The following is a 14,434-nucleotide window of genomic DNA, read 5'->3' on the forward strand; positions in this document are numbered from 1 at the left end:
ACCCGTCAAGTAAAACACCCTCGTCTATTTTGGTTTTTGCAGCGTCGTTTTACAACATCAGCTATTCTGTTTCTTCCTGTACAAACAAGACCGTTTCTAAAAGCCAACCAAACCACCTCCAGATGTATTTCTGGCCGCGGTGCTTGTCTTTGTGGACTGCGATATATCAAACCCAACCGAAAACCACCGATTATAATCCAGACGCAACAGTAGTTTCTCAAACGCTGCTGCGCCATCTGAAGTCTGATGCGTATCACTAGTCCGAGCACCAGCTAATGCATCAAACAAGAATTGACATGATCGATCAAACTCCTAAATTGCAAAAAATATTCATCGCATTAGTTGATGCATGAGTCATTTACATCCCAACAGCCAACATTGTTCTATATTTACAGTACCTGACGTAACGACTCAACCCTTGGAATACTATCATCTCGCAACCTTCCAGATCGTAGCGAGTCTTCTACAACACCACAATATCTCACAATCAATTCAAGCAGAGTTCGAACCACACTCCCCAAACTTTTCGACGCTGCTGAATCATCCAAGAAGCATCCTTTACATATTGCGTCCAAGTAGGCAGCATGATCTTGCTGTAATGATTCGAAATCACCATTGACTGATGTCTCTGGTGATGCATGAGTTGGTGGAATGCCTAGTGGTTGATCTATTGTGTTTTCATCTTCACTTTCCAGACCAGATTCTTGGCCATATTCAGAGTCATGTTGGTCGTCAAAAAGTCTGTTCATCAGAGCAGAGTATTGACTTTCCAAAACATCCATCTGAAATTCAACATTCGAGATGAGACACAAAAAAATCTCGGCTTCAGTTTGTTCACACACCATCAACAGTGTGTAGAACTGTCAATTCTTACCTGAATATAAGACCACAAATGATCCACGAAAAACATCATACGGCCACGTATAGTCCAGAATATTCGAGATAGTGGCTCATGAGTGGTTGACCCTCGACGTGTGCCACGAGAAACATTATTGGTCAATGACCAAATACGTTGTATCCGCATCTGCACTCGTCTCAGATAAATCAGGAACGTAAACACTACATTGTACCTAGAATTGATGCGTTTTGTGAGATGGCAAAAAAATGATTGATCACGGTCTACAGATGTAACACTACTTTTCCAAGTCAGGTTGTGTCAACACAAGATCTAAGGGCCATGTCACTTCATATTCAAGCCGTAACGGGAGATTCACCAGCTCGCTCTCAAATGGTGAGACTAGTGATTTTGGTGGTCGTTCTATGTTTTGACGAGAAATCTCAGTGAACCAAGGAAGGTTTGTCGGTACGAGCAACAATTAACAATTACCATCTGACTTGATGAATCTGAATGCGAAACTGTCAACAGCAGGATCATGTTCTGCTGTTGTATCACGAGCAGTTCGTCGAAACAGACTGTTCATGTCTACCAAAAGACCAGAGTGTTAGTCTGAGGAGAAAAAACATGGTACGGAAGCAGAAGCATACCATATTCGGTGATCAGCACAAGACGAGCTGCTGCACGTTGACGTATCAAATCACAGCCATCAAGAAACGACACGAAGAATTCTCCTTTTCCCAATAGATAAAAGTCCTTGAAAGCCTGCCGAGCAAAATTTGTTGGAAATTCCGACCACAAAGCACCGTGTGCTCATCCAGCACAACTACAAACCTTCAAATGCCTCCTCAAATCACGATCAATAACAAGTGCCTTCCAAAGAATCTTAGAAACATGACGCTTAACTCGATCTACTACCAACTCGAACGGTGCGTCCTTGTATCCAACAGTTTGTTGTTGAGTCAATGCGATAAAGTCTGGCAAGAATGTGGTTGATATGGAGGAGATTGCTTGCTGATTTTCTGGTGTAGGTGATTCACGTATAGACGATATGGCTTTTCCGACGAATAATATAGTTTCGGCAACTCGTGTTGACATGAATGGTGGTATCATTGATGAATCCAATACAAATTCTGAATACCTGCGATGGTAGACGATATATTAAACGACGTGGTTGATGACGTTTGAGCCATGGGGTAATTCCATACCATCGTGTTTGCTCTTGTTGAAGCTCGACAACGACGTCGGCCTACGCGGGGAAAAAATCAATATCACCACCTCAAACCATGAGGTCAATAGCCCACTACATACCATAAAAATAGCCGTTCGTCTGGCTTCACTTGGAGATTCATTCTTGATGAAGAATTCAGAGTAGGGATCATTGAGTTCTCCATAGAGCATCCATGTTGTAATTTGACGATACAGGGCTGCCAAACAGGCATGTTGCAACCTCACGAAAGAGTATGTAAGCAACAGATACCCAAAAAAAGTCCCACACTTTTAAATGTATCTCGACTCACTTGAGCATAGCTTGGCGTACAGCAGGCAGTCCCGTATTACATTTCTGATGAAGCAAAGACAGTATCTTTGCGCCGTGATACTCGCTGGTGTGAAGTTGCAATATTTGTATCAGATCATTCAAGTGGATGAACACCTGATGATACTGAGGCATCAAAATATGGAATGTAAGTACAAAATGTAGCTAGATATATTGGCAGCGTAAGCGCAAAAAATGCCTAAAGTAGATCAATATACCTGCGCAAAGGTGACATTGAGGTAAGCCAATGGAGTCCTCCCACCATCAGTATCCGGATCTAAATAGTCCAGAACTTTACGTTCCACTTGTACAATGACGCTCCTATATTCGTCCAAATAAGAAGCCAATGCACCCGATAAAGCCTGCTGGTAGACACCCTTCCAAACACTTGAGATTTGTGGCTGCTGATCGTGATCAGCAGCAGAGGGAGAAGCATTCGAATAATAACGAGATTTTAGATGATTTAGCCATGGAGTGCGTAGTCGTTTGAGGTAGGCATCAAGCTGCATGTACAGTTGAGCAACTTGCAATAGTGGTGCTAGTTGAGCACGTTCCGAGTCGTGGAGGAAGGGGATATCAGTAGATACTGCTAGTTTGCCATTTGAATATACGAACAAGTCTCCAGGACATCCTGCCAATGCAAGTAAAACTTCATGGATCATCCTGGTTTTCTTTTTTGATGTGTTTGGTCGAGTGAAGAATGTGCTTTTGACGCCAATGTTTGTTCAACCAAATAGACAATGAAGACTTTATCTACGAGTATATCGCTATATCGTGCTGGATTACGCGTCATAGGACAAAGACGTCAACTTTCAACTCCTACATCAACCTTTCCCAACATCCCAAAGTCAATCGCAGAAAATCTATCAACAAGGTTCAAGATCACAAGTCCAAACGATGCTCAAACTGCTCTGATCCCTCCTGCCCTTAGTGGACGAGACATAGTATTTAGATCTATCACTGGATCAGGCAAAAGTATAACGCTGGTCGCAATAGCTGCTAGTAAACTGGAGAAAAAGCAACCATCTAGCCAACCAAACCATGTTCAAACCGTCTTATTGTCGCCAACACGTGAACTGGCTGTGCAGTTGTATCAGTGGACGACTCAATTATTGGAACACCACGATGCTGACTACATAAAAAAGCACGTACAGGTGATATTGAACGGGTTAGATCGAACTGAGCAGACATCTAGACTTCAGAAAAGTACCCCCAGTATATTAATAGGGACACCTTTACGTATACTGGAGCTGGTGGATGACGGGGTGTTGGATCTGAGTAAAGTCGAAACACTTGTTTTGGACGAAGTGGATTATCTGATTCGAGAAGCCAGTCCCAAAGCTTCAGGTACCTGTGCGCTATGTGAATGTTGCGTCTTGTCCCGATGGACTTCTCATATTCTTCATATGTATCGAAGACCACGTTTGTCAACTAACGTCTTCTATTAGTCAGGGAAAAATTCAGAAATACAATACATCCCAAGCCGTCCGAGACTCTGGTCCAAAAGATTGTACATTTACGACGGCCAGAGCTTATAGAAAACGAGCAGCCAATAACACCGAAATCTCAATCCCCAAAAATGCCTAGCATGCCCAAGAAGCCAGTGGTAGCAGTAGCACAAAGTAGGACTCCGTTCCAGATTATCGCAACTTCAGCCACATTGCCAGCCTTCTTATATGAATCGTTGGTGAAACGTAGAAAATGGCTGAAGAACCCTCTGCTTCTGGATATGACGAGCACTGGGGAAACATCACCACCGAATATATCTCATCATGTACTGACTGTACGTGAGGACGGAACTACAAGAGACTTGTACGATTCTAGTCAAGAAGATGCACTTCCAATAGACGAACTAGAAATGGCTCTACCAGATGCCGATGACCTCGTCATTGATGCTGTAGTAGATATTATTAAACGAGACAATATCCAGTCGGCCATGCTTTTCGTCTCTTCCTCTGTCGCTCTTGGGCCTATACTAGACAAGCTAAATGCAGCCGGTATACCATCCGATAAACTTATTAGACAGGTAGAATGGAGTGACTTTGGAATCGAAGTTCATGCCACCGCGCGTGATTCAGAACCACAGAAGGAAGCTGGAACAGTAGAAGGCACAATGTCATCAACCACAAAGGCAGCCGTCGTATCAGACACTACAGCAAAAACGGCTCCATTTGCTTCCTTTACATCAGGGGATAATATACGTGTACTAGTTGCTACTGAACATGCTGCCCGTGGCTTAGATATGCCCAATATTAGCCATGTATTTATTCTTGGCCCACCAATATCTCCCACTTCTTATTTTCATATGGCTGGTAGAACAGGCAGGTTTGGAAGGCGTGGAACTGTCATCACAGTGCTTTCTGGTCGGCGGTACTCAGAACGGGTGCTCAAGATGCTGAAATCTCTACAGCTCTCGACCGGTATGCTCAAAAAGGTGTAAATCAAATGGAGCCCTCATAAGCCACAGTTGTCAAATGTTGCATAATGTCATCAATATAGTAGATACAGACATATACAGGTCAACATTCTTGTTCAGCACTAGTCTCACATGTTTTCAAATAATGCCAAAACTGTCACTTGAACGTTTCAAACATTCTCCGGCGTGCTATGATTCCAATCTTTTCATATGTATCAGAAATTGATGAATCCTAGTTGCCATGGGTGACACTTTATTGGAATTGACCTCGCTTGCCCAAACGAGGTAATCGTCCATTATTTTCGAGGAATGTTCACTATGATGAAACACTTCGCAGCATAAAAGATATATTATTTTGACACGCAGATATGCAATTACTAGCGCGCAATAGACTTGCTCTTCCATTGTTGAGCTTCTCATCTCTGCACACTTCCAACATTTCCAAAATCCAAAAGCAAGTAAATACCTATGAAGCTTCATATTGCCAATAGGACGAGATGACAAGCATGCAGCACTACGTGAATCCAATGGAAAATCATCCAAAGATCTGTCTCTGGGAGGGCTGCTACCATGTAACGCCGACAATGCATGAGCTCGTCCAACATCTTATCAAAACTCATGTTGAGATTCTACCCTTTGGACCGAACAAGTAAGCCAATTTGATGATATAATCAATTATTATTTATTGGTACGGAGCCATTTCACTATGTGGCATATGAACGATCGATATGTTTCTACCATGTTGTTTTCGTTTCGGAATTGTGCGTTGTCTTGTTGGGAGTGCGAGAGGTATTTGGTGATGGGAGATAGTAGGCGATTGAAGATGATGGTGGATTCTATCATTGTTATTAGTATAAATGATGGATTCACATTGTGTGGTGGTGAGGTTTCCTATCTTATATCGTGTTGTGGCGATTTAAGCTGTCAATATTATCACAACCGCTCTCGGTGTGATGGACGTATGGAATCTTCCCAGTGCAGTCCAATTAATTTAAACATCATATTATTGTGTATTCTTTCATCTAACTCTATCACTCCTCTCTTCGGTTAGATCACATGAAAGTTGTGTGTGTCGATGGAAGGACTGTTCCAATCGTCGTGTATTCACGTATCAAGGTCGAATGCTCGAACACTTGCGTGTTCATACTCTGGAACGACCTTATCTGGTAAGTTGTGTAGGTCGAATTATTTGTTCATGGTTGAGTCTGTAGGCGTGACGTTGTCTCGTACTTAGTGTCTACTTCGCTCATGTGCTGCTGTATTCACTCTCAAGAGAAAAAGTGTCTCTCACAGTAAGTGTCATTGCAGATGTATTTATATTTTCATCGTTACAAATTTGGCGTTGTTGGTTGCTGGTGCCTCATCAAGCATCTGGTGCTTTTTCAGTCCTGACTCATTTTTCGTCCCATCGCCCTCCTTTCTAGTTCGCTCTCGTCATCACAGAGACATTGATCCAATCTACCTTGACTATATGGAACCCTCTGGAAATGAATTCCATGAACTCATTCCAGCAGACGCTACTGACGAAGAACTCGCCACGCTTGACTTCATGATTGACGATGACGCCCTTGATGTGGATACTATGGACTTGTCACCTCTTACAACTCGTCATAAACACACCGCTAGTACTTCAAGCAACGAGACAGAAAATGGCGCATCATCATCAGTGTTATTGTATACCAATTATGATCCTGCCTCATATTCTGGTCGTAACATGACTCGATTAACTGATCCTGACTATGATGAAACAGACGAAGTGGTGAGCACAGACTTGGACTGCAAAGCACCAAAACGTTCTCGTCTATTACGTAATCGTGATATTGCACCTGTTACATCTGCTTTGAGGCCAGCACCTGCAAAATGTGTTGTCAAGTCAAATCTAGCAGCCAGGCTTTCTCGTTTGTCCAACGGTCAGTTTGCCTCTCGTCCTGATTTGTTTGAGGTAATTGTTAAACGTGCTGTCATTTGAAACGAACGGATATTTTTTGTTCTTACCGCCCGGTGTTTATCTGTTAGGCTCCAACTCTATCAGATTCTTCACGCAGTAGCTATCGTAAAGAGTCTAGCAAGAATGTCTCGTTCAAGAATTGGCCTATTGATCAAGAAATTCGTCAAATGGAACTTGATTTTATGAATTACGAACGAGCACGTAAGATTTGAATCGTGTGTCTCGTGGTCTAGAAGCTACTCAGGTACACATCGTATCTGTGATCCTATCGCATTACACTCTTTTGGCGGCATCGTCACCATTATACTAAGAAACCTCATATTCGTTTCTTTTTGCCCGACTAGAGTAATATACAAGCTCTTTCCACTGCCAAAATGTCATATCCCAACTCTCCATCTGACTCATCAGAGCCACATTCATTATCATACGAATCAAAGAATGATACCTCTTCTGACACACACTTTCTGAACAAATCAGCAATCAGTGTACTAGCAGAGGTATCATGTCTATTACTCGAAACGCAAGCAGCCCAAACCCGTATTGAGAACGAAGTCATTCCATCTCTGCAACGGAAGGCTCAGTCAAACAACGAAGAACATGAACGTAATGCTAGTCATGCTAGTGCAAACAGTAATGGTGAAAACACAATAGTATTGCGACTGTTGCTGGTACATCTATGGAACCACGAATAGCACGAATGGCTCAAATGAAGGATGATGATGACGGGTCGACCATTACGAACGTATCGAATATCAAGAACATATCGAATGTCACGAACGAGAACAACAACAATACTCGTCGTGACATTCCTCGATCTCGTATCATTACCACTACTCCATCATCGTCATCAAAACGTCAACGCATTGGGCCAGAACTCGTTGGTCAATCTTCATCATCGTCACCATCAGATGTCTGGTTTAGTAATGGTCAACGTAGTAACAGTCCAAATGGATTTGCATCAATTGATTGTCTGATGAACGAATTCCTCGCCAACTTCCCAACAGCAAGTAGTCCATTACCACATGAACTATCACCAATTCGTGAAGTCAAAGATGATTCTGGCCTCAGTGAGGTGGATGGCTACATGTCTGACTGAATAACTGTCAATCGTATATAAGGAAAAGAGGAGGATGTTTAAGAGGATTTGCGAAGGAAGAAAGGTTTAGGACATGTTGGACAGAATCAACAGAATGTTGATTATATTCTGTCCTCAATTTGCAAAAATCGTTGGACTTTCTTTGTATTTCTTTTGTTGTCATATATCTTGTATAGTCGTTTTTTATACCTCGTCTTCCTACATAAACTCGCCGTATATTCAACAAGAACAAATCAGATTCCATCTTCAAGGCCAAAAAGGGGGAGTTTTGCTCTCAACCAACACGTTGTCACGTCTACTAGACGCCCACTGACACCAACGAGAGATACGTTTCAATGTGTAATGTATTCAATAGCGAAAAAAAATTCAACAAAGCAACATGTGTTAACCCATTCATATTGTACCCTCAACTCGTCACGACTTCAGCATAAAAAAAATCAACCAATAATATTTTCATTGCAGCTGGACATAGTTTGCTGGGAACTATTGTATTTAAGGAGGAGGAGGTTAGTCCGAGGACACGTCTGCATGAGGATGGAGAGGGCGTCGCTTCTGCAACTACAAAAGAAGATAAAAATCCCTGCTCCTATGACGTACCGATCCTTCTCTTGCACCGATCTTCCCACTCCACCAATCATTGGTGCTGGCAGTCTTCTTGGTGATGGTAACAGTGTCACCTACAGTAATGCTCACAAGTCAGACTCTTGGCTCTTGTTTTGAATTCGCGGGCACATTTTTTTGGTTTATTTCAAAACACACACTTACCAGCACGGAAGTACAAGTCACCATCCTGTTCACCATCAAAGTCATACAAGGCAGTAGCAAACTCTGCACCACCTGTAAGTGTCCTTCGACCAGCAGCAGAAGGCAATGTTCCAGTTCGAGAAGCCATACCACCAGCAGCGATACCATTATTATTTTGTGGCGACCATGTATTTCTTGGGAATTCGAGTGACGCAGCTCGTTGAGCTTGTGCACCGAATGGATCCTTTGCTCTACCATAGTCGTTTCCTCCATATGATGCAGCATCGGTTGCTTGGATCATGAGATACCGTTGTCGTTCGGATTCAGCTACAGCACGAGCATTTGCACGTTGCTTTTCATCAGCCACTCTCATACCGGCTTCAATCTTTGTGTTGAGGGCTTTGTATAGATCGTTTGCTTGTGGTGGTGGAGGTACGCTACCGGATAGGATTTCCTTTGCAGTGATTTTGCGGTTGTAAAATTCGGCATTTGTTTCCTTTCGTTCTAGAATGACGGTTCCCTCAATGGAGACACCGGCAAACAATCCTTTCGTTTTACTGTATGAATATATAGCGGCCATATGTAGTACAGCACCAGCAGCTTCAGCACTTCTACCCATTGGACCAGCAGCGACTAGAAGCGTAGTGATGATTAGCACATACGTCACAGATAAGGACAGAAAGTAGTGTAATTATCATAATCCGGTAGCCCTGTGACGATTGCTGCTGTATTAGAGCTTGGATCTAGGCAACTTACCAGACACATTTCCACCCAACGTTATGTTTCCAGTATGCGAGAAGGCCTTGACAGCTTCATCCGTATTCAGTACAAATACAAAGTCTGTGATTTCGACACCGATTTGACCACCAGCACCAGCTCCAGCTTGACCAATAGCACAGGGTGCTGACCAACTTCCATCAGGAAGACGTGCGACGACCAAACCAGCACCAGCTCTACCCGAGAATAAAAAGCCAGCCTTTATCACTGTCATGACAGCCACTCCCTTTGCAGCCGCTAAATTATGGGTTGATGGAAGTTAGTCAACCAATTGAGACATGTTTTTGATCTGGGATCTATAATTGCCCTGTGACTAAGCGGCAGTATAGTTTTTCGGGGAGGAGCTGGCAATATAAGCCGGTCAATAGATAGATATACATGCATTCTATGCAAATACATGGTCCGTTTTGATCTCCTTTGATTCGATCGTTGATGCAAGTCACAAGCGGCTCATAATTAAACACACAAGTCTTGTGTTTAGAGTTTTGCGAAACCGTCTCCACGATATGCGGGAGGGATGGAGAAGCATATGATATCTAGAGTGCTCTCACATGCAGAATGCATCATGTAACAGGCTCCATGCGTCTTGTTCATGATTTTCCCCTGAATGTCAATGTTTGAATGAAATGTTGGAATTACCTAGTATTGTAGGAGGTATGTACTGGTCTGGACCAAACGAAGAGTCTGGCTTGACGAATTTGTTGATGATCTTTGCAGCAATCTTGCATTGAGCGCCCAGCTCTTGTGGGATGGGACTGTTCACCATTTGGAAGTATGTAAACTGTTGGACTTTGCAGGTATGTTATCTATCAATAGTGCTACTAGTCAGCAATGTGAATCGATTCGAACCGAGGGAACCGTACCTTTCAGCTCCTATCGCTTCCGCTTGTGTGCAAGTTTCCTTTGTGGCTGTTCACTCTGATGAAAACACGTTCAACGAATCATCACCTCAACGTCAAAAGACAAGAGACGAATCGCAAGAGCGGTAGGCTGTGACTTTAAATATTTGCCTAAAAGATGAACAGACACAAGAACATCGCGCAACCTGACTGGTAAATGGCACGGTCGGCCGACTCGACCGGGCGTTGCGATGAACTGTACAGATCAACGTATTGTGATATTCCTCTATTTCTTCACATATTGCGGTTCAAGATTTACACAGTCCTTAGTACGTCAACGCAAGCTGATCTCTTCTAAAATGACTGCTACCCAACGTACAGACATACAATTCACACATAGAATTCCTTTTCATGGCAGATCTGGTCGAATTCGAGCCTACATTGACAAGGGCACATCACGCATATACCCTTGGTGATGGTTGCCTTGGAATGGTGGAATACCCCAATGGCCCTGGTGATGATGAGCTGGCATTGGTAATCCAGAAATAGTGTCCCCTGTGTGCAATTGACCTGCACAAAGTGAGAAGCAGGTACAAAACCTACTGTAGCATTCCTGGTCCAAAAAAAGATAGAGATCAGTACAAATTATAAAGATTAGTTTAAATGTGTGATGTGTACACTGTTACCTGGCAAATGGGGTCCTGAAGTGTGTCGACACGAAGAGTCGGCCTTTGCCTTGCGACAAGCAATAGAACTCCTGACCTAATGTGGATTCGTTAGCGAAGCCCATCAGATTGACATACCAAACTTCTACATACCGATAACAAATGGGAGAAGTCCGCTGGAGTTGTCTTGACTTGGGCGGATTGCTCTAACTCTGATGATACCACGGGCGTCCATGTGCTTGTTGTACTTGAGTATAAGTATGATATATTGCAGCCTTGTAGCGCTAGATAATGGTAGTGTTTAACAGTGTGATGAATTAACAACTGCGGTCTGCCAACCGTTTTGGTGTGTAGTGTGTGGTTCCAGTGCTTGATTTGGGCGTAGATCGGGGCTTGACGGACATACTTTAATAACATGTGCTTCTCCATGAAAATGTGTTGTCCTTTCATGGATTGACGCATCATCAACAAAAAATAATGACTTCCATTGCCCTGTACTATGACTGCGTTTCTCCCGTAAGTGTATATGACTCATAGATCCCAAATCAAAGTAATTCATCGTCCTCTCCAATATTATAGTGGTCCTTCTTCAGTTTCTTGGTCAGTTCCTTGTTTTGAGCCTTTGAAAGTTGAATCTGGGCCTGTTGGCTTAACCGGTCGCTCATCTTCATCCTTAGAGGCTTCAACGTTACTCTGCCCTATGGAATATCAAAATTGATTTGCGTCCGTGTCTGCTTGGTAAGTTGCCCAAAAAACATGCAAACATCAAGAATTGTTGGTGTGGTACAGTCAACAGTCAGCACACACAAATCTCAAGTTATTCACCTTGTTCCAGATTAGTTTAACCATGTTTGTAACTTCCATTTAATGCAGGTGGAGTGCACAAGGCTACTGGAAACCAACCTCCAATGGTTAATGCTTGGAAGGGAAAGAACATGCTTGAAAGTGAGCACAAGAACGTGTATCTGCAAGCCTTTGTTGCTCACCAATTGACAAGCCGTGCTGTTTCCTTGCTAGTGCTGCCACTCGTCGCGCAAATGATGGACGTACAGCTCAAACGTCCCAAGAAGTTTCCAACTCCTACCGTCAAAGTTATGAGAATTCTGACTGCCATCAAGCTCAGCTCTCCAGAGCACTTGGCTGCTGCCTCTGAAGGCATGTGGAAACTTTTGCACTGTGAGCAAGGAGATATAGACAGTGATGAAGAACTCGTTGCGAAACTTGCTACTATTATGGGAACTGACGAGGCCAAAAAGATGCTCGAAGCATCAACCTCGAAACCTGTAAAAGATGAACTTATTCGAGCCACAGAAGAAGCAGTAAAAGAAGGAGCGTTTGGAAATCCTTGGATTGTTGCAGTAAAAGATGGAAAGAAAGTGTGCTTCTTTGGTGATGATTCTTTCGAACGTGTTTGTTTCTTCTTGGGTAAGTAATTTATAGCGTTGGAGCAATTTTGAGTGATTCATCTTAACAAACGTACCTACTAGGCAAAGACAACTTGGGACCAAACCCAAGTGAACAAATCAAAAAGCTTAAAGCCACTGGATACTCGCCTCGCTTGTAATAGACAATAATAACTTTGAATATCTCAATAACTAGTTCTTTGCAATTCGGGATTCCATACAAATCATTTTATGTGATGTTTTCGTTTCATATGATGTTCTACAACTTCGATGGTGCAACACTCGTAACAGGTCGGCCTACACAAGGGATCGTTAGAATATGCTGCGATGAAAAAGTATGTATGGCTGTGTTGAAATTACCTCTGTCCGCCTGTTCAGCTACCAACAAGGATGGGAATTTCTTTGGAAGGCTTCGTGCTGGTTCAAATCCAGGCACTATATTAAGGATGTGCGTTAGAAGCAAAAACGATGAATCCTCAACCATCAGAACAAACCCGTACCAACTTGATATTTCGAAAAATCAGTCACACCCTTGAAATCTCGAAGGAAATCTTCATCAATGACACAAAGTCCATTGACCTTTTCGGCGGGCTCGGACAGAATTCCGACAATGGCATCAGAGAAGATACTTGCTTTGCGCAAGTGTTTCAAGGATTCCATATTTGTGCCTGAGCGGATCTCTGTAACAGCAGATTGTATAGCCGTCGCTGGCCAAATAGATGTAACAGCAATATCGGATCCTTCAAGCTCAAAGGCCAGTCCCATAGTCAAGACGGACATTCCAACCTTGGAAGAATGTATCAAAGTGCACATCTGAATAAAATGTAAGAGCAACAGTCTTCCCGTACCTTTCCGACTGCATAGCTTGTTTTGCCACGGAAGAATCTACTGTAGATAGGAGGCGATACACCAATTATTCGACCGCTCTTTTGTTTGATCATGTGAGGATAGACAGCTTGAACGGCCGCATAGTAGCCTCTGACGTTCACCTCTAGCGTCCAAATGGGAGGGTGTGAGCGAAATTTGAAACTGTTTCCCACACAAAACTACTAGCAATAGAGCATTACCTTGCATCAGCTCAAATCGTTTGTTGTTGGTCTCTTTAACTGGAGCCCACCATATCGCCCCAGCATTGTAGATCAACACGTCAACACGTCCATGCATGGCTACTACCTTCTTGACCATTTCGTCAATAGATTCAACCTTACGGACATCGACTTGTACGGCATCAGCAGTACCACCAGCAGCAGTGATTTCGGCAGCGACGTCATCCACGGTTCCTGTTGTATGGGACGCGTTAATTTCTAAAAGCAATTGCCCTCATACAACGGATCTTCTTGCCTTTCAATTTGGTCTCCTTTCCATATCCTGCAACAGCTCCTTGGCTCTTTGCGGTTACAACGACGTGATATTTTTCTTTGGCTAATGCCAGGGCCATATCAGCTCCCATGCCACGGGAAGCTAGAGTTATCAGAGAATAAATTGAGTGAGCATAGTTTAGAGGTGGATCCAAGTTAACAATGTATGCACCAATGTTTGAACAAAAAGATGAATCAGCATGTTTTTGAACACAGATCAAGGAAACCGAAAAGTGGACAATAGGCGGTCGCTCTGTAAAGACATACCTCCTATAACGATAGCTACTTTCCTGACCATTTCTTAGTGTCCTTCTTTGCTAATATCGACTGTTGCGTGTTGTTGTTGATGTGTGGTGCAAATGTTGCTGAGGAGGCATGCATTTCTCATCTCACGTCATCAAGGACAAAGCTTTGAATAAAGCAGGTATTAATTATCGCGTAAATCACGCAGAAAGATCCCTGGTAGTTATAGTTGATTGATGCTGAGTTGGAAGAAAAGAATGATGTTTCTTCTTTCTTGCTTCTCGTCGTTACCGAAAAAACAGAGTTCGCACCTTACAATGAGTGGACAGGAGCATATTACAAGTGAGAGTGTCTACGATCTGTATTTAGGAGGCACATTGGAGCGAGGAGATACCTTGTACGTTTGCTTTGCTCTGTCTTTTCGCATTCGGCCACCATGGTTTTTGGAGTGCCGCACCTTTTGCTAACATTGACTTGTATACAGAAACGACAACCTTAAGGATAGATTACAAGGCTTGCGGGAACGTCCATCCTTTGGAAGTCTGAGGCCCGAAATAACTCAACCACAGCAGC

At 43.1% G+C, this 14,434-nt stretch overlaps 5 protein-coding genes across 5 annotated transcripts; 2 read left to right on the forward strand and 3 right to left on the reverse strand.

Moving 5' to 3' along the window:
* Positions 1 to 96: 96 nt before the first annotated feature.
* Positions 97 to 3,034, reverse strand: SmJEL517_g02440 (uncharacterized protein; the record flags this gene model as incomplete). Its single annotated transcript, XM_031168368.1, has 11 exons — positions 97 to 312; positions 399 to 782; positions 875 to 1,070; positions 1,138 to 1,258; positions 1,328 to 1,423; positions 1,486 to 1,600; positions 1,670 to 1,976; positions 2,044 to 2,084; positions 2,147 to 2,285; positions 2,356 to 2,399; positions 2,591 to 3,034. The coding sequence occupies 11 exons, from the start codon at positions 3,032 to 3,034 to the stop codon at positions 97 to 99; spliced, it is 2,103 nt and encodes a 700-aa protein (XP_031025606.1).
* A 78-nt stretch (positions 3,035 to 3,112) lies between these two features.
* SmJEL517_g02441 (uncharacterized protein) lies at positions 3,113 to 4,812 on the forward strand (the record flags this gene model as incomplete). The annotated part of the gene is made up of 2 exons (XM_031168369.1): positions 3,113 to 3,719; positions 3,821 to 4,812. The coding sequence occupies 2 exons, from the start codon at positions 3,113 to 3,115 to the stop codon at positions 4,810 to 4,812; spliced, it is 1,599 nt and encodes a 532-aa protein (XP_031025605.1).
* A 3,473-nt stretch (positions 4,813 to 8,285) lies between these two features.
* Positions 8,286 to 10,119, reverse strand: SmJEL517_g02442 (uncharacterized protein; the record flags this gene model as incomplete). The annotated part of the gene is made up of 5 exons (XM_031168370.1): positions 8,286 to 8,315; positions 8,430 to 8,509; positions 8,598 to 9,209; positions 9,333 to 9,590; positions 9,993 to 10,119. 5 exons carry the CDS (start codon positions 10,117 to 10,119, stop codon positions 8,286 to 8,288), a joined length of 1,107 nt encoding a protein of 368 aa, XP_031025608.1.
* A 484-nt stretch (positions 10,120 to 10,603) lies between these two features.
* On the forward strand, positions 10,604 to 12,421 carry SmJEL517_g02443 (uncharacterized protein; the record flags this gene model as incomplete). The annotated part of the gene is made up of 5 exons (XM_031168371.1): positions 10,604 to 10,726; positions 11,535 to 11,595; positions 11,731 to 11,802; positions 11,875 to 12,282; positions 12,345 to 12,421. 5 exons carry the CDS (start codon positions 10,604 to 10,606, stop codon positions 12,419 to 12,421), a joined length of 741 nt encoding a protein of 246 aa, XP_031025607.1.
* A 98-nt stretch (positions 12,422 to 12,519) lies between these two features.
* Positions 12,520 to 13,916, reverse strand: SmJEL517_g02444 (uncharacterized protein; the record flags this gene model as incomplete). The annotated part of the gene is made up of 7 exons (XM_031168372.1): positions 12,520 to 12,557; positions 12,621 to 12,695; positions 12,761 to 13,046; positions 13,109 to 13,251; positions 13,328 to 13,540; positions 13,590 to 13,721; positions 13,886 to 13,916. The coding sequence occupies 7 exons, from the start codon at positions 13,914 to 13,916 to the stop codon at positions 12,520 to 12,522; spliced, it is 918 nt and encodes a 305-aa protein (XP_031025610.1).
* Positions 13,917 to 14,434: the final 518 nt, after the last annotated feature.

The sequence above is a fragment of the Synchytrium microbalum genome (assembly GCF_006535985.1).
Source record: "Synchytrium microbalum strain JEL517 chromosome Unknown SmJEL517_scf0010, whole genome shotgun sequence".
Classification (NCBI taxonomy): Eukaryota; Fungi; Chytridiomycota; class Chytridiomycetes; order Synchytriales; family Synchytriaceae; genus Synchytrium; species Synchytrium microbalum.